Source organism: Anolis carolinensis, unplaced genomic scaffold, assembly GCF_035594765.1.
Source record: "Anolis carolinensis isolate JA03-04 unplaced genomic scaffold, rAnoCar3.1.pri scaffold_19, whole genome shotgun sequence".
Lineage (NCBI taxonomy): Eukaryota > Metazoa > Chordata > Lepidosauria > Squamata > Dactyloidae > Anolis > Anolis carolinensis.
Genome location: NW_026943829.1, coordinates 117,955 through 137,967, shown reverse-complemented (window position 1 = coordinate 137,967; position 20,013 = coordinate 117,955). Strand labels below are relative to the sequence as shown.

The 20,013-nt window shown below is 41.0% G+C and overlaps 1 protein-coding gene and 1 pseudogene across 6 annotated transcripts in view; both read right to left on the bottom strand.

The window, feature by feature from the left end:
- Nucleotides 1–8,556, bottom strand: part of LOC134294749 (ribosome quality control complex subunit TCF25-like) — a 33,211-nt pseudogene extending 24,655 nt beyond the window's left edge.
- The window catches only part of LOC134294746 (protein spire homolog 2-like), a 53,234-nt gene continuing 40,718 nt past the window's right edge, over nucleotides 7,498–20,013 (bottom strand). For 5 of the 6 annotated variants that reach the window (XM_062966394.1, XM_062966393.1, XM_062966395.1 and 2 more), the window contains 12 exons: nucleotides 19,264–19,347; nucleotides 19,003–19,167; nucleotides 17,409–17,495; nucleotides 16,170–16,293; nucleotides 15,895–16,067; nucleotides 15,149–15,350; nucleotides 13,383–13,531; nucleotides 12,991–13,125; nucleotides 11,897–11,964; nucleotides 11,761–11,788; nucleotides 11,563–11,678; nucleotides 7,498–8,779 (listed from right to left, as the gene is read on the bottom strand). In XM_062966394.1, coding sequence (XP_062822464.1) covers nucleotides 8,569–8,779; nucleotides 11,563–11,678; nucleotides 11,761–11,788; nucleotides 11,897–11,964; nucleotides 12,991–13,125; nucleotides 13,383–13,531; nucleotides 15,149–15,350; nucleotides 15,895–16,067; nucleotides 16,170–16,293; nucleotides 17,409–17,495; nucleotides 19,003–19,167; nucleotides 19,264–19,347 — 1,542 coding nt within the window. In that variant the 3' untranslated portion in view covers nucleotides 7,498–8,568. The remainder of the gene's footprint in view (nucleotides 8,780–11,562; nucleotides 11,679–11,760; nucleotides 11,789–11,896; nucleotides 11,965–12,990; nucleotides 13,126–13,382; nucleotides 13,532–15,148; nucleotides 15,351–15,894; nucleotides 16,068–16,169; nucleotides 16,294–17,408; nucleotides 17,496–19,002; nucleotides 19,168–19,263; nucleotides 19,348–20,013) is intronic. The other variant, XM_062966390.1, reaches the window with a different exon arrangement.

The window sequence follows — 20,013 nt, the reverse complement described above, 5'->3', positions numbered from 1 at the left end:
TGTATGTAAACTGCTCTGAGTCCCCTCAGGGGGACTGGGCGGTCTATACAGTATTTATTAATTTTATTATTTACTTCGATTCCTTTGCTCTCTTTTGAAGCTTTTGCAATCATTAGGGGGTGTTCCTACTCGCGAAAAAATGGCCCCAGCCTGGCCTCAGCTGCCCACCCTACAACCTAGACAGAGCAACAGGAGGGAAAGGGCAGCTGTTTTCCCTCTGTCCCTGCCTGAGAAGTTTTTTGAACTGCAACTTTCAAAATCTCCTGCCCAGAATTGGTACTGTCTGTGCTGAGTGATGGATTCTGGAAATTGTAGACCCCAAAAGGCACTTTCCCCAAGGGCGCAGGACATGACATTTGAAATCAGGACTCAAAACTATCAGTGGAACTTATTGCCTCAGAGTATGGTACTGGATGGTCCCTGAGGATTACTTTCAACTCTACGATTCTATGCTTCTACAATTATTACATTCATACAAGTACAAATTAAGGTTAAAAGTTGGCAAGAAGAGCCTTTTGAAGAATGGCCTCTCTGCTAGTGTTTACTTTTTATCATGCACAATCGCGCCATGCCCCTCCCGCCTTTGGGGCTTCGTGTGGCCTTTTGCTTTCCCTGGGAACTTCTCTGACCGGAATCCTGTCCTCAGAGAAGCTGCCACCACAGTCTCCTCCTTTCAAACGCATCCACATCACCTACGAGGACAAACCCACATCCAGGCCTCTCATGGTGGCAGCTGGGTGCACAAAGGAGCACAAGCATATATTTAAGAAAAAGCAAAACTCCAAATCAGACCCTCTTTCTAAAGAGACACTGATGCTTTTGTGGGAAAAAGACTCCCTTTGAGCTTTTGGGGACTGCCCAGCTTTCTGTCAGTTCTCTCTCTTGGCTCAAAGTTCACAATTCCTCAGCTTTGAACATCTCAACTCAATTGTGTGTTTTCTAAAGCACAACAAAAAACGTGTCTTCATTTCCAGGCTTGGACTCACCTCTGATCGCCAAGAACGGCTCGGGCCCCAAAATATCTCTTCAGCTCAGTTTCTGGGTTCAGGTTCCTGGAAAAGGCATAATACAAACCCATCTTATTATTTATTTAGGAACAATGGATTAGTTACAAATGTGCCGTCAGCACTGCAAGGAAGAGAAGGACTGGGTCCTTGCTCTGAGACTCTTACAGAGTAAAATGGGCATCAAAGGGGGGCTTGTTTTGAACCGCATTTCCCAGCAGGCCTACCCTGTTTCCCCAAAAATAAGACAGTGTCTTATATTAATATTTGCTCCTAAAGATACAGTAGGCCTTATTTTCAGCGGATGTCTTATTTTTCCACAGAGAAGAATCCACATTTATTGTTGAACAAAAAAATGAACATTTATTATATACTGTACAGTAGTTGTCATCACAAACAAGCATCACCAAACTGTGAATCCTATCAGGAATTTCTTGTTACTACCATTATTTCCATATACAACAATCTATGGTATGTACATTTAATGATCCTGCATGCTCTGGTGGTCTGTTTGGTGGGCATGCTTCCAAACAAAAACTTGGCTAGGTCTTACTTTCAGGGGAGGCCTTATATTTAGCAATTCAGCAAAACCTCTACTAGGTCTTATTTTAAGGGGATGTCTTATTTTCGGGGAAACAGGGTAGTAGCCAATTGTGGGATGTTGGGAATTGCAATCTAACAAGCCTTGGACGGGATTACTTTCACTTATTTCAAGGTGGAAAAAGTTGGGAGAAGGCCATCTGAGAACAAGCATAGATTGGAGATGTTTATCTTAAAAGCACTGGCTGCCTCTCTGGATTGTTTTCGTTTTATTTATGATTGTCTGATCAGAGAGTTTTTCATTCTCAAAGGCAACCTATGCCACTATTGAACAGTTCTTATAGGAAAGTTCTTCCCAATGTTTATGCGTAAGCCTTTTTCTTGCAATTCAAATTATCTTCTGATGGTATTCCCTTCAGATGTTTAAAGTGGGTTGCATCACATCACCTCACATTCTTCTCCGAGATCACATACTCATCCTTTTGTTCTTCTTCAGGACCTGGTGATTTCTTTCCAAGACCTTTCCAAACTAAGCATCTCCAGATCTTCAGGCCACTTCTCATAGTTTCCAGACCTTCTGATATTTTGGTCAGCCTTCTCTGGACTCCTTACATCTTGTCCATCTCCTTGAATGGCTTTGCCCAGAATTGGAATCGGGTATTATTCTGGGGACAGAGTTGGACTAGGACTAGCCTCCTCTTCATACAGCCTAGAATCACATTGGGCTTTTTTGCTACTATATCACAATGTTGCCTCATGTTGAGCTTGTGGTCTAAGAAGACTCCTAGATCCCTTTCAGATAGACTGTTTTCCTTCTTGAATAGCTTTGATCAGAGCTGGACACAGAAGTGAGGTCTGGCCAAAGCAGAGTAGAGTGGGACAAGGACTTCTCTTAATCTGGTCACTAATCTCCTGTTGATGCAGCCGGGAATTGCATTGGCTTTTTTTGGCTGCTACATCACATTGTCCACACATGTTTAGCTTGTGATCTTCTAAGAACTCTGGATCTATTTCTAATTTAAAGCCAAATGCTACCTTAAATCATTTAGAACAGAACAAAAACAACAACAAGGAAGGGCAGAGCCATCAACGAAGCCACACGCCTTGCAACTGATGATCTCCTTCCCTTGATCTGGAACACTGGTTCTTAACCTGGGGCTCAAGGAGCCCTGGGGGGCCCATGAAGAAATATCATGATCTTTTACAGATAAATCTGAATAAACAAACAAGTGAAGGAATGAAAGCAAGCCAGAAAGGGAAATGGAACATAATCTTCATTTTCCACACCTCTTTTGGAAAACTTGGCTGTTTTAACCTATTGCCTCTATTAAAAACAGTCAGAGCTGGAAGTCAGTTATGAGAGTAGCTGGGTGGGAAATGTACCAGTAGAAGTAGTAGTACAGTAGTCTCACTCATCCAACATAAACGGGCCGGCAGAATGTTGGATAAGTGAAAATGTTGGATAATAAGGAGGGATTAAGGAAAAGCCTATTAAACATCAAATTACATTATGATTTTACAAATTAAGCACCAAAACATCATGTTTTACAACAAATCAACAGAAAAAGCAGTTCAATATACTGTAACATTATGTAGTAATTAATGTATTTACAAATTTAGCACCAAAACATTGCAATGTATTGAAAACATTGACTATAAAAACACTGACTACTAAAAGGCAGACTGTGTTGGATAATCCAGAATGTTGGATAAGCGAAGGTTGGATAAGCATGACTCTACTGTAGTAGTAGTAGTAACATTATTATTGTGATAGTTATTGTTGTTACTGTTGACATTATCACTGTTCTGCTCTCACTACTATTAGTATTGTTAAATTATTAACTATTACTAGTGTTGATGTTATTATTTTGAATTAGTATGGAATAATTACAACCAAAATATTATATTACGAGTGTAGGCGTTAACAGATTAATTTATATCCCCTTCTCTATAAATTTGAAGGACCCTCATGGGAAAATTGAAATCATTATTTGATGTGGCCTAGTGCCTTAAATCTTGAGTTTTGGCGGGTCTGCGGCCCTAAAATGTATTTAAAAGGGGGGCCTTGGTGAAGAAAAGGTTGAGAACTACTGGTCCGGACATAAAACACTCCTACTGCCCCTTCTTGGACAAACAGTGTAGTAATTTACTAGGCCACTGAACTCAGATGGAGCTGCGCTTTCCTCCCGGCCTGCAGTTCTACAATTCCTTCTCAGAATTAAAACCACTTAAGACATGTAGGCTGGGAAGACAAACACTATCTCCCACAAAGGGAGGAACAGGTTCACACAAGCACAGACTGATAAAAGGGACTTCCTGCACTACAGTTTCCAGAATCCTTAGCCAACAATTGCAAAATATGGTAAGACTGTTGATGCCACAACCATTAGTTATTTGGTTATGACATCCCATGTGTAGTCTGCATGACACTGACAAAACATAGAATTGGAAGAGACGATACTGGCCACCTAGTCCAAGCCCTTGCCATTTACGAAAAGCACAATCAAAGCACCCCTGACAGATGGCCACCCAGACTCTAGTTAAAAGTCTCCAAAGGAGCCTCCACCAAACTCCGTGGCAGTGAGTTCCACTGTTGAACAGCTCTCATGATCAGGTAGTTCTTCCTAATGTTCAGGTGAACCCAAATGGATATTGACAAATGAACACAGGGCTATGTAGCGACCAAATGGGAAGGAACTGGGAAGTTTTATTGACATAAATAATCAATTGTTCATGGTTTGCGAGAAACAAAGGCCTGGGGATCAGAAGATCTGTGTGTCGTATGACCCTGGTATAATTACTGTATGAGCTATATATATATGTTGAGCCTTAGAGCAGTATTTGTTAGTATGAACAATAAATGCTTTAATACCAGCAAAATAACTGTGTCATCTCAGAGAATCCTTTAACAACAAAGCATCTCTCCAATAGAAACACAGCTGATCCTCTTCAGGAACCTGACAGTTTGTTCAGACTGACAGTTCATGAAGTGATGAAGTTTTCAAACAGGATAACGCAAAAATATCTTACCTGTGCTCTACGTACAACAGAGGCCGACTGTCTGTGGGCACCCTGCTTTGGCTCTGGCATGAAGGTCCATCAGGAGTCTCAATCCTCACCAGGATGCTCTCAATGTCTTCTGCATCATCTTCATCTCCAAGGCCCTGTGCACAAAAATTAGAACAATATAGGTGTGGTTTTTGCTCCATGAACAGATCTTTGTTTCTTTTTAATACTGTTCATGTTTAATTCTATTTTAATGTTTGTATATTTTTAGGTTTTAAATTGTATTGCTTTTACTGGTGGGCCACTTTTTAAAGAAAAAAGGGATATTAATATTATTAACATTAATATCCCTTTTTGATGATAATAATAATAACAGTAACAATAACAATTCCACTGCAGGAACTTCCTGGTGAATAGAGGTTTCTCCTTGGCTGAAACAATATTATTATTATTATTATTATTATTATTATTATTATTATTATTTACAACATTTATATTCCGCCCTTCTCACCCCGAAGGGGACTCAGGGCGGATCACATTACACATATAGGCAAACATTCAATGCCTTTTAACATAGAACAAAGACAAGACAAACATAGGCTCCGAGCGGGCCTCGAACTCATGACCTCCTGGTCAGAGTGATTCATTGCAGTTAATTGCAGCTGGCTTGCTCTCCCGCCTGCACCACAGCCATAGAGGTGTGGCCTCCCATTTATAAAAGCTAAAGTACATAAGATTGAATGGTGCTCAGGAGTGGGGCACTGCATAGCCCTTTCATAAATTTGGTGCCAACTTACCGGAGTCTCACCTAACACATTCTTCTTGTTCTTTCTTTTCTTCTTCTTCTTGCGCGATTTGCTATTTGGAAGAGGCTTTTAAAAAATTAAATAAAAGTAAACAGTGAGACATATGGTTTGCAGCATCTCGCCAAATGGACATCATAAGCAGCCTACTTAGACCAGACAACCTGGTTTAAAACAAGTGTTGCACTGCAAGAGGAACTGGCACAACTGGAAAAAAAATCCAGAGCTCTGCCTCCATCCTGTGGCTGAAACTTAAATAACAAGTAGTTTTTATGGGACTTTATTCCCTGAAAGGACTGGCATCTAAAAGCAAAGGCATTTCTAGTCTAGCCTACAAGTGAATTCACTTCTATATTTCACCTTAATAAATAGCAGCATAACAACAGTGCTTTCCAATCCTCTTAATTTAAATATTTTGAATTAAAAACCAACAAAAAATTAACATTTACAAGGTCAGAAATCTTAGTACTTCATTTTTTGGCTCAGACTAGGAGCACTACACATTTTTAAGTGGTATTTAAATCCTGGGGCATTTAGTACCTTATCACACAATTATACGTCATTATTATTATTATTATTATTATTATTATTATTATTCTATTTTACCCTACTTTTTCTCTATCATATCAAAGTGGCCAGCACTAAAAGCTGTAACAACATGTGAATCAACATCTAACACATAATAAATATTAAAATAGAAATAAACAAAATATTTTTAAATATATACAGTAGTTAAAAGCAATAAAATGATTAAACAAATCTATTAAATGACATCAAACACAGCATCCTGGGGCATTTACCGTTTGGTCCAGTTGTTTGGTCTCTGCTCCTCCTTTTTGCTGGTCATTTTCCAGACTCTCTTCGTTCTTTCGGTCACTTTCCTCCTTCAGCCTGGAATCATCTTTCTCCTCTTTGGATGTGAGATCATCCTCTATTTCTTCATTGGTTATCTATAGAAATTAAACAAAATTAGTCCAGCTCAGCCCATAGGACTGGTTTCTCAACCTTTTTCTGACATTAAAGCATAAACTGTACTTGTATAAATAAAGCAGAGGCAAAAAAATAGAGTACAAAAACAGCCATTTAAATAAAATAAAATATTAAAATGCAATTAAAACATTTAACTCCATACATTAGGGTAAATCACGGGAACCATAGGCTTAGCCCGGGCCGTTCCATTAGTCTGTTACACATCTTTCATACCTATTATTGCACCAAATAATAGTTCTCTATTATGCAATGCAGTTTGCCTTTTACCGTGTTTCCCCGAAAATAAGACAGTATCTTATATTAATTTTTTCTCCCAAAGATGTTCTAGGTCTTATTTTCAGGGGATGTCTTATTTTTCCATGAAGAAGAATTCACATTTATTGTTGAACAAAAAAATGAACATTTATTATATACTGTACAGTAGTTGTCATCATAAAACAGCATAACCAGACAAACTGTGAATCCTATCAAGAATTTCTTGTTACTACCAATATTTCCATGTACAGCACTTTATGGTATGTACATTTACTGATCCTGCATGCTCTAGTGTTCTGTTCGGCGGGCATGCTTCTGAACAAAAACTTTGCTAGGTCTTACTTTTGGGGGAGGCCTTATATTTAGCAATTCAGCAAAACCTCCACTAGGTCTTATTTTCTGGTGATGTCTTATTTTAGGGGAAACAGGGGTAGAAACAGTGTGGGCAGGGAATGGGAGACATTTGCCTCAGACACATTTAATAACAAAAATCCTAAAGACATTTTAGGTTGGTGGCAGCTACCATTTTAAAAGAAAATCTAAAATCAAACAGTATACCCTCGCCTCTCACATACGTGTGCTTGCGAAAGAGTGTGTAGAGTGGAGAGGTATCTGATATATTTGGTGTCTGTTTTTGTAGTCAACGTCTTCAATACATTGCTAGATTGTAAATACGGTAATTACTAGATAACGTTACCGTGTATTGAACTGCTTTTTCTGTCAATTTGCTGCTAAAACAGCAAAAGGATCGCTTAAGACAGGCCTGGGCCAACTTGGGCCCTCCAGGTGTTTTGGACTTCAACTCCCACAATTCCTAACAGCCTACCGGCTTTTTAGAAAGCATTTTGTTACAAAATAAATATTACTTTATTAAAGGAAAAAAGGGCAACACTGTCAGGTTTGGTTCGCTTTCAATTTTATTTACAATTCTATACAGTGCAGGCAGCGTATAAAACATCGGCTGCTGGGAGGACTTCTAAGGAAGAGGGAGGCAAGGAGGAATCTTCTCCTTCCGTCTAATTGTGGATTATTATTATTTCAGGGTCCGTAAGGCATGTGTTGAAGTCCAGAGGCAACGAAAACAGCGACAAGCTGGGCAAGTAGATTGGCACAAACAGCAATTGCTTCCTTTGAAGCCTGACCTGGCCAAAGCATGGGTAAAGTTTATTTTTATAGAGCATGGGCAGAGGGCTGGGGCCCAAGGGAGGGAAGGAAAGGAAGAAGAAAGGGGAATTTGACCAGAATCTCCATACGCCAATGAAAGGAATGCAGCCCATTTAAAACACTATTGGGTTGTTGTATGTCTTTCGGGCTGTGTGGCCATGTTCCAGAAACATTCTCTCCTGACGTTTCGCCCACATCTATGGCAGGCATCCTCTCAGGCCCTTTCCTTTTCCCTCTCAGCCGCTTAAGCCTGAGAGGATGCCTGAGAGGATGCCTGCCATAGATGTGGGCGAAACGTCAGGAGAGAATGCTTCTGGAACATGGCCACACAGCCCGAAAGACATACAACAACCCTGTGATCCCGGCCATGAAAGCCTTCGACAACACATAAAACACTATTCTTGGTCTTCTCCATTTCCATAGAGCATGTGCAGAGGGCTGGGGCGCAAGGGAGGAAAGACAGGAGCAAGTGGATCCGTGGATAATAAATATAGAGTGTCTATCGATATGTATATATATACACGGACGTATACACAGATGCAGGCGGGTGGGGATGATGGGTGTCGGAGTGGATGCAAGGAAGATAGAAAGCGGAGAGGTTGAGGCTTCCTTTCCGAACCCAAAAAAGAATTTGACTCCTTTCCCTCTCTGGTGCATTGGAGACACAGCACAGGCAGAGACGGGGACGATGGGTGTCGGAGTGGATGCAAGAAAGCAGAGACGTTGGCGCTTCCTCTCCAGCTCCTCTTTCGGTGCAGATTGTGACCCAAAGGCTTGGGGACGATGGGGGCCATGGTGTCGGGGGCCTAGCTGGAGGAGATGTAGAGGGACTGGGTCTTGCGGCTCCTCCGGTCGGGCGTGGCGGTGTTGAGGATGTCCACGCTCTTGCGGCTGGAGCTGACCACGTCCGTGACGAAGCCGGAGCAGTCGGAGCAGACGTCCTTGAGCACCGAGCCGTGGGCGTAGATGTAGGGGAACTCCTCCTCCACGCTCCGCCAGCGGGTGCCCTGCAAGGGGCTTTTGCAAAAGGAGAAGCGTTAGAACAGGGGTCCCCAAACTAAGGCCCGGGGGCCGGATGCGGCCCTCCAAGGTCATTTACCTGGCCCCCGCCCTCAGTTTTATAATATTATATTTTTATATCATTTTAAATAATATAATATATTGTATATACATATAATTGTTATACAATATAATACTAATAATACCATATAATAATATTAATTATATATTATATATTAAATGTAATATTACTAATAATAATATGGTATAGTTCAATATAGTAATATATAATGCTAATATTGTGCTATGCTAATAATATAATATATTGTATGTACATACAGCTGCTCTGAGTCCCCTTCGGGGTGAGAAGGGTGGGATATAAATGTAATAAATAAATGTAGTAAATGAATGAATAAATAAATAATTTTAGACTTAGGCTTGCCCAAAGTCTGACATGACTTGAAGGCACACAACAACAACAATCCTAATTAACTTGACTATCTCATTGGCCAGAAGCAGGCCCACACTTCCCATTGAAAACCTGATAGGTTTATGTTGGTTACAATTGTTTTCATTGTTGTTGTTATTATGCACTACAAATAAGACATGTGCAGTGTGCATAGGAATTTGTTGGTTTTTTTCCCTCCAAATGATAATTCGGCCCCCCCCCCACAGTCTGAAGGATTGTGAACCGGCCCTCTGCTTTAAAAGTTTGAGGACCTCTGCGTTAGAAGCTAGGCTGGAGGCTTTTAAGCAGAGGCTGGATGGTCATCTGCCAGGAGGGCTTCGATTGTCTCTTCCTGCCTGGCAGGAGCGGGTTGGACTGAATGATCTTTGGGGTCCTTTCCAACTCTGGACTACTATCATATTGATAGTAATATTATAATGTAATACAATATTTTTAATTTTTTAAAATGAGATTTTATTTCTAGAAACTTTATAGAGTTTCAGGGTTGTTGTATGTCTTTTGGGCTGTGTGGCCATGTTCCAGAAGTATTCTCTCCTGACGTTTCGCCCACATCTATGGCAGGCATCCTCAGAGGTTATGAGGCATGGATAAACTAGGCGAGGAAGGTAAATATATAATAATAATAATAATAATAATAATAATAATAATAATAATAATAACTTTATTTTTATACCCTGCCTCTATCTCCCCGGAGGGGACTCAGGGCGGCTTACATGGGGCCAAGCCCGAATAAAAACAGTAGCAGTATAAAACACAGCAATAGACAACAACTTGCACAATAAAAAAAATAAAAAATAAAATAAAACATTAGCTAATAAAAAACAAGAACTAATAAAAACATGGATTAAAACTGAGAGATTGTAAAAGTAGACTGGGTAAGGTGCACCATATAAATATTGTAAACACAAGGTGACTGATAAAGTGCTGCAAATTCTGGAAGTGCAAATTGGGATGGGAATAGACCCTGTGGAGAGTCCTATATCTGTGGAGAGTCCAGGGTGTGACAAGAGTTAAGCGCTAATGTTTCAGTTAATCACCCTAATTAGCATTGGAAAGGTTTGTCTCTTGCCTGGGGGCATCCTTTGTTCAGAGTCATTAGCCGTCCTTGGGGCTCCTCTGCCCTCAGAGTGTTGCTTCCCATCTACTGTTCTGATTTTTGCGTTTTATAATACTGGTAGCCAGATTTTGTTCATTTCATGGTTTCCTGGACCACCTCAACAGCATCCACCCAAACATCCAATTCACCATGGGGGGAAAAAGGAAGAAAAACTGCCATTTCTAGATGTTCTGGTCATCCACAAGGGCCCCAAGGACGGCTAATGATGATGATGATGATGATGATGATGGTGATGATGGTCTAGGACAGTGATGGCCAACCTATGACACGCGTGTCAGCACTGACACACTTAGCCATTTTTGCTGCCACATGCAGATTGATTGGATGACTATGTCTTTTGTGGCCAAATTTGGTGTGATTTGGTCCAGTGGTTTTGTTGTTTACTCCATGGAAATTATGCACATTATGCGCGCGCGCGTGTGTGTATAATATATATATATATAATTCTATTATTATTGTAGTATATTATCATATTATTGCTATTATATTATTATTATATTATTCATGACTACATTGAAATTAGAATAGAGAGAAGTAAGCGTGGAAACTGCAAGAGGTACCATAGATTGTGGTACATGGAAAAATGGTAGTAAATAGTTGTTTGATTTATTAAATACAATTATATATTAAAAGGTAAAGGTTTCCCCTGATGTTAAGTCGATTTGTATCCAACTCTGGGGGTTGGTGCTCATCTCCATTTCTAAGCCAAAGAGCCGGCGTTGTCCATAGACACTTCCAAGGTCATGTGGCTGGCATGACTGTATGGAGCGCCGTTATATATTACAATTATAATTTTTTGTTATTTAAACTATACATATTGTGAAATTATGGTGTTTTTTTTCTCAAAGTGACACACCACCCAAGTCATGCTAGGTTTTTTGGTGAATTTTGACACACCAAGCACAAAAGGTTGCCCACCATTGCTCTAGGAAGCTATCATTATATTTCATGATGATGATGGACCCCTTCTCTGGCGGTTTTTAATCAGAGGCAGGATGGCCATCTGTCGGGAGGGCTTGGATTGAGCATTCCTATAAGGCAAAGGGACTGGACTGGGTGGCGCCTGGTGTCTATCACATGAGTCAACAGTGTGATGCAGCATCTCAAAAGGCCAATGTGATTGTGCCTTCCTGCCTGGAAGGAAAGGGTTGGTTTGGATGACCTTTGGGGGTCCCTTCCAACTCTAGCAAGCCTTGCCGGTTTGTTAACACTTACTGGAAGGTCTCCTTCTTCCGGAAAGGGGGTGCCTTGGGCCCCAATGAGCCCGGCAGGGTCTCGAAGCCCAAGGCATAGACCGGGATGTGGGCCAGCTTCTTGGAAGGCATCTTGATCTAAAGGCAAAGAAATGGGCTTCAGAAGATGGAGCGAAGAAAAGGATTGGGGACAAGAAAGAGGGAAAGGAGTTGCTCTTACCTTCAGGCTGCAAGAACCACAGACAGACCTGAAAACAATAGAAGAAAATAAGATTGCGCATGGAAGGATAGAATAATAAGCGCCTTAGTCCCGCCCCACACCTGTCAATCCAAGGCAGGCCCCGCCCCCAGCTCACCTTTTGCAGAAGAGGCAGGTGGGCGGCCAGGAGAAGAGGGCAAACTTGGTCTTGCAGCAGCAACAGATCTAAAGAAAGAAGATCCAGAGGTAGCACAGTGGTACCAAACTGCATCAATTCTATAGTGTGGATGCATCCCTCTATACTCTTCTCATGATAAGACTATTTCTCATGTATAGCTATGTCTTTCAATATGCCTTCTGCACCTTGTTGCAAACCAGAAATAGATATAGAGTCTCACTTACCCAACACTCGCGTTGTAGATATATACTTATAACTGCATATATTTTATATTTACATGCAGTATATATTTTATATAATTTATAATTACAGTGGAGTCTCACTTATCCAACATTCTGGATTATCCAACGCATTTTTGTAGGATATTATTATTATTTTATTGTATGACACACCAAACAAGATAGACATGCTGGATTTCATATCACAAATTATTATTATTATTATTATTATTATTATTATTATTATTATTATTATTATTACAGTAGAGTCTCACTTATCCAAGCCTCGCTTATCCAAGCCTCTGGATAATCCAAGCCATTTTTGCAGTCAATGTTTTCTATACACCGTGATATTTTGGTGCTAAATTAATAAATACAGTAATTACTACATAGCATTACTGGGTATTGAACTACTTTTTCTGTCAAATTTGTTGCATGACATGATGTTTTGGTGTTTCATTTGTAAAATCATAACCTAATTTGATGTTTAACAGGCTTTTCCTTAATCTCTCGTTATTATCCAACATATTTGCTTATCCAAGGTTCTGCCGGCCCGATTACGTTGGATAAGCGAGACTCTACTGTAATCTCTTTCTTTTTACACATACACAGATATTTCCGGATTGTATATAGTGGAGAAACTTCCATTTGGGAAACTCTGAATAGTAGTTATTATTATTGTTACAGTAGAGTCTCACTTATCCAACGTAAATGGGCCGGCAGAACGTTGGATAAGCGAATATGTTGGATAATAAGGAGGGATTAAAGAAAAGCATATTAAACATCATTAGGTTATGATTTTACAAATTAAGCATCAAAACATCATGTTTCTGGCCAAATGGCCCTTGAGCTGACCTTGCCCTTCTTCATGCTGCTGTAGAGCTCCTTGCTTTGCTGGAACTTCTCCATCTCGGCCTTGACCAGCACCCGCCGGTCATTGACCATCTCCTCCACGGTCAGGGCCAAGCTCTCCGGGTGGCTGAACTCTTGCTGGGGAGGAGAAAAGGACCATAGGATTGGAGGGGTCCCTAGAGGTCATCCAGACCACCCCTCCCTCCGCCCATCCAGATTGGAGAAGTTCTTAGAGCAATGTCTAAAAGTCTATTTCCACCAGTTTTGGAACTTTTAGAATCCAATTATTCTTCGGAAGATAGTTCTTGATTTTTCCAACTGGGATTTAACTAGTCAAACGAGTCAAACTGGTTCCTACCTAGAAGATGGTTGTGTAGCCAAACACAGACACTTACCAGCCACAAGTATTTCATGCTGGACTCCGGAGGAGGGGGTCCCGATCCGGCCTCGGACTTTTCATCCACGGAGCTGAGGAAGCCCTGCTTGGCCGGGAAGGGGCTGGAGCCGCAAGAGACCGCCGGGTGGTAACTGGCCGGGACGGATCCTGCAAGGACATTGGCACCTAATGGTCAGCAACACCTGAGAAATAACACAACTTGGGCAAATGCCGTTGCATGCAATGAATTACCGTATTGACTCGAATCTAATGCGCCATCACTTCCAGCAATGAAAAGGAAAACCTTTCATAATGTGCACATATTAAATCATTTATATATATCTACACAAACATCTATTTTAGATTGCCTGCCTTTATGTTATATTTATGTATTATATGCACACATTATATTATTTATATATACAGACACACATATTTTAGATTGTCTGCCATATTATATATTATATTATTTCTATATACATACACAGACATATATTTTAGATTGTCTTCCTTTATATATACTATATTATTTATACACATACACATACATATTTTAGATTATCAATTTTACATTATATGTGATATGCACATATTACATTATTTATACACACATACATACATATTTGGGATTGTCTCCCTTTATATTATATTATATATTATTATTTATATATTATATACACACCTTATATTATTTCTATATACATAAACATACATATATTTTAGGTTGCCTGACTTTATATTATATTTAAATAATATAATATAAAGGCAGGCAACCTAAAATATATGTATGTCTGTTACATTATAACATTACATTATTTATTTATACAGACACACATATATTTTAGATTGCCAGCCTTTATATTATATTATTTATATATTATGTGCACATATTATATTATTTCTATATACATACACATATATGTTTGATTGTCTGCCTTATTATATATTATATTATTTCTATATACATACACACAGACATATATTTTAGATTGTCTGCCTTATTATATATTATTTCTATATACATATACACAGACATATATTTTGCATTGTCTACCATATTATATATATATATATATTATTTTATATATTATATTTTATATATTATATTATTTCTATATACATACATACACATATATTTTAAACTGTCTGCCATATTATATTAATACTATATACAGATATTATATTATTTATATATACATTTATGTGTTTTAAATTTTGCATAATATTTTTATTAAGTATTTAATTGATGTAATTGTGCTATTGATTTTATTGAATTCTGTTTTGGGGCATTGAATTTGGCCAACCCTTTAAGCCGCCTTGATTCCCTACAGGTGAGAAAGGCGGTGTAAAAATGTTGTAAATAAATAAACAAATAATAAATACATAAACACACACACATATATTTTAGATTGTCCACCTTTGGTAGGACACGCTGTTTTTGGTTGTTTTAAGCACCATGCACATTTGAGGGCACTCTATATATAAATAGACAAAGTTTATGCACCACCACAACAACACCAACAACATTGGTAAGGATGGAAAACACTATTGATTTCTGTCTAGGATTATGGCAATGGGGCAAGTCGTTCCAAAAAGTGTCTTTCTTGATTTTTGCTGTGATGCTGCATATCCAAAGTTAGGGGAAGTTGCTTTCAGGTGAGCATAGAAATGCAGCTTTGCTCTTTGCAATCAACATGGAGAGAAAATGCATGCAATAAATAAATGATGCTCCGGTCATTTTGCACAGAGAGAAGAGGGGTGGATTGGGGCGGAGGGGGAACTTGCCCGGGTTCTGGATTCTGGTCCATGCATCGGAGGGGGTACCTGAGCGGGGCCTGGGTTCGGACCCGCTGTATCCGTCGTTCTCGGCGTCCGGCGCATTGCTCTGGCTCTCGCTCTGGAACTGGGCCAGGTCCTGCTCCGAAAAAGAGCGGTCGCGCTTCAGCCCCAGACCTTGCAAAGCCTCCGACCCGGGAGAGTCCTCCTCCTGCGGAGAGACAGGGAGACACTTGAGGGTGCATCTACGAGGGCTATCCACAAAGTAGGTTACGTTTTGGATTTTAAAAAGGACAAAGTATAGGAGAAATCATTTACCATATGCAGCGGAAAGACACATCCCAATACTACAATCTCACGTAATCCCCATTGAAATCTAGGCACGTGTCATATAGATAAATGAGTTTGAAAAGGTCTGCCCCAGTAAATTTGCCGCCTCTCTCCTACGTTTCCAACAATGGGGGCATGGCTGGAAGCTGCAGGAAGGGAGAAGGGGGAAGGGCTGAGGACAAAGTGGGGAATTTACTGGAGCAGTAATTTTCAAACTCATTTATCTATATGAGACGTGCCTAGATTTCAATGGGAATTGCATGAGATTGTAGTATTGGGATGTGTCTTTCAGCTGCATATGGTAAATGATTTCTCCTATACTTTGTCCTTTTTTAAAATCCAAAACGTAACCTACTTTGTGGATAGCCCTTGTACACTGAAGAATGAATGCAGTTTGACACCACTTTCACAATCCCTGCCCTTACTTCGGAGGTGAGCATCTCCTCCATCTCGGCCAGCGTCGGGGCCTTCAGCAGGATCCGGGGTCTTTGGCGCTGCTGGACCGGGGTCCCCGAGTCCGAGGCGGAGAGGTTGATGCAGGAGGTGGACTTGGCGTCACCGGAGCAGGCCTTCACCAGGCAAGGCACGGATCCGAACCCTGGATGGCGGAGAAAAGGAAAGGCAATGCTTTGCACATGCTCTGCTACCCACCTTTGGGTCACTAACCCCAACTGACCTTCCTGTGGCCTAACGGACCCACCTTTCTGGTTCTGGAAGCGCTCTTCAACCGGACGAAGCTTCCTCTCCTGCTTGATCTCCTCCAAAATCTTTTCATGCAGCGTCCGTTGCCTCTGAGGAATCGGCCGCAGCCGCCGCTCCGAAGCCTGCAAAGAAGGAAGGGCAAGCAGGGTCATCATCATCATCATCATCATCATCAAAATAACAATAAAGTCTCATTTCCTGGAGGTTTTAAAGAAGAGGCTGGATGGTCATCTGTCGAGAGGGATTGGATGGTGGATGTTGTTTTCCTTCCAGGCAGAAGGGGGTTGGATTGGATGACCTTTAGAAGTCCCTTCCAGTTTTAGGATAATAATAATAATAATAATAATAATAATAATAATAATAATAATAATAATAATATCTTTCTGCCTGGCAGAAGGGAGTTGGATGCCTAGCAGGACTGGGTTGGACTGGATGGCCTTTAGAGGTCCAGCTCTATTATTATTATTATCATCGTCACTATTATTATTAGAATCCTAGACGTCCAGCTCTAGGATTCTAATAATAATAGTGACAATGGTAATAATAATAATAATAATAATAATAATAATAATAATAATAATAATAATACAGTAGAGTCTCACTTATCCAAGCTAAACGGGCCAGCAGAAGCTTGGATAAGCGAATATCTTGGATAATAAGGAGGGATTAAGGAAAAGCCTATTAAACATCAAATTAGGCTATGATTTTACAAATTAAGCACCCAAACATCATGTTATACAACAAATTTGATAGAAAAAGTAGTTCAATGCGCAGTAATGTTATGTTGTAATTACTGTATTTACGAATTTAGCACCAAAATATCACGATGTATAGAAAACATTGGACTGGATGGCCCTTGGGGTCCCTTTCCAAGTCTATAATCTATGAGAGGCTGGATGGCCATCTGTCTGGAGGGTTTTGACTGTGTTTTCCTGCCTGGCACAAGGTGGTTGGACTGGATGGCCTTTGGGGTCCCTCCCATGTCTAGCATTCTATGATTAATAATAATAATAATAATAATAATAATGATGATGATGATGATGATGATGATGATGATGATGATGATGAATCAAAACGGTAATAATTATAGTCCCCTTCTCTGGAGATTTTTAAGCAGAGGCTGGATGGTCATCTGTTGGGAGGGCTTTGACTGTGTCTCACTGCTTGGCAGCAGCAGCAACAACAACAACAACAACAAACAACAACAACAACAACAACATAGCCAAGGGATGCCTACCTGTCTCAAGGGTGGCCGGGATCTTATGAAGTCAAGGATGAGCGCATGAGCATCTTTCTTCACCCGCGGAGGGATGTCCCCATCCACCTGGCAGAAAAACACAAATAATAAACCAAAACGTTAAAATATTATAAATATCGTAACTGCTTCTTAAAGTGGTGTTGAACTGCATTAATTTTTTGGTGTAGATGCACCCTGAGAAGTAAGGGGGAAAGAAAGAAAAGGCAATAAATCCTTTCTAGGATTAAATAATCTTTCAAAATCTAGAGTCATAAAGAGGTTCAGCACCTTGGAGAGCTCCCTTAAAGCTAAGTGAAAAGCTGATATGAAAATAGAACAACAAAACTTGTATTAAAAGGTAAAGGTTTTCCCCTGACGTTAAGTCCAGTCGTGACCGACTCTGGGGGTTGGTGCTCATCTCCATTTCTAAGCCGAAGAGCCGGCGTTGTCCGTAGACACCTTCAAGGTCATGTGGCCACTGGCATGACTGCATGGAGCGCCTTTACCTTCCCGCTGGAGCGGTACCTATTGATCTACTCACACTCTGGGGGTTGGTGCTCATCTCCATTTCTAAGCCAAAGAGCCAGCATTGTCCATAGACACCTCCAAGGTCATGTGGCCTCTGGCATGACTGCATGGAGAACCGTTACCTTCCTGCCGGAGCGGTACCTATTGATCTACTCACACTCTAGGGGTTGGTGCTCATCTCCATTTCTAAGCCAAAGAGCCGGTGTTGACCGTAGACTCCTCCAAGGTCATGTGGCCGGCATGACTGCATGGAGCGCCTTTACCTTCCCGCCGGAGCGGTACTTATTGATCTACTCACACTCTGGGGGTTGGTGCTCATCTCCATTTCTAAGCTGAAGAGCCGATGTTGTCCATAGACACCTCCAAGGTCATGTGGCCACAGGCATGACTGCATGGAGCACCGTTACCTTCCCGCCGGAGCGGTACCTATTGATCTACTTACATTTGCATGTTTTCGAACTGCTAGGTTGGCAGGAGCTGGGGCTAACAGCGGACGCTCATTCCACTCCTGGAATTTGAACCTGGGACCTTTCGGTCTGCAAGTTCAGCAGCTCAGTGCTTTAACACACTGCGCCACCACCAGGGGCCTTAAACTTATATTAAACTTACTAGCTGTGCCCGGCCACGCGTTGCTGTGGCAAAGTATGGTGGTATGGGAAATAAAGTATTGAGGAATTGGTGGTAATTAGGGTACAGGGTAAAGGTTTTCCCCTGACATAATCTGAATTTTATAGGCCTAAGTGAGGTCTAAATCTGTCTGTCCCCTGGACTGAGTGGGTTGCTAGGAGACCAAGTGGGCAGCAATTGGAGAAAAACAATTATTCCTCTCCCTCTAATTAGGACTTTATTTTTCTTTTCTTTTTGTTGTATCAACCTAGAGGCGTGGATGATGGGTTGTGTTGTCAAATTTCGAGGTTGGGAGGCCTTTAGTTTTGTTGTTTTGTTGGTCGCCAGGATTCCATCACTCTTTTATATATATAGAAGATATTAAACTTATATTAAAGCAATGCGATCCACAATAGGGACTGGAGGCCAGCACTGACCGCTGCCCTGACCCCGGACTCACCATGACCTTGCGGAGCTTGTAGTTCCGAGCCCGGATGTCCTGCATCAGCATCTCGAAGGGGGTCAGCTGGTACTCGGTGGGCAAGGGGTCGAACTGCTTCTCCTGGACCTTCTTGAGCTTGACCCCGTTGCGCAGCTCCCGCATGAGCTGGACCCAGAGCCGGGCCTGGAAGACAGGGCCCAGCGGTCATCAAGACGCGGCCGGAGGTCAAAGCCTCACTGAGATAGGACCCCCAAACACCCCCGTGTCCCGAATCCATACCCAGTCGGTGTTCCTCAGGTTGTCCAGGTCTGCAACTGACCGGTCTCTCAGCTCCTCGTCTTCATTCTTCAGTTTCGTCAACATCTGCAGAGAAGAGGACATTGGGGAGACTATTTGTTTTGACTAATGCTACATTTAACCTCCAGAATTCTTCTGGAAAACTGGGAAAAGTTACTTTTGGGAACAAGAATCCTCCAGGATGGGCATATCTCCATAATCTCCATAACTGGTGGACCTCTCAAGGAAGGAGTATCAGAAATATAATAATAATAATAATAATAATATATTATTATTATTATTATTATTATTATTATTATTATTATTATTATTATTACACACCAGACATCACAGTTGTGGAAAAGAACAAGGTTTGGATCATTGATGTTGCCATCCCAGGTGACAGTCGCATTGACGAAAAACAACAGGAAAAACTCAGCCGCTATCAGGACCTCAAGATTGAACTTCAAAGACTCTGGCAGAAACCAGTGCAGGTGGTCCCGGTGGTGATGGGCACACTGGGTGCCGTGCCAAAAGATCTCAGCCGGCATTTGGAAACAATAGACATTGACAAAATTACGATCTGCCAACTGCAAAAGGCCACCCTGCTGGGATCTGCATGCATCATCCGAAAATACATCACACAGTCCTAGACACTTGGGAAGTGTTCGACTTGTGATTTTGTGAAACGAAACCCAGCATATCTATCTTGTTCGCTGTGTCATACAACGTCGTTGTGTCAATAATAATAAC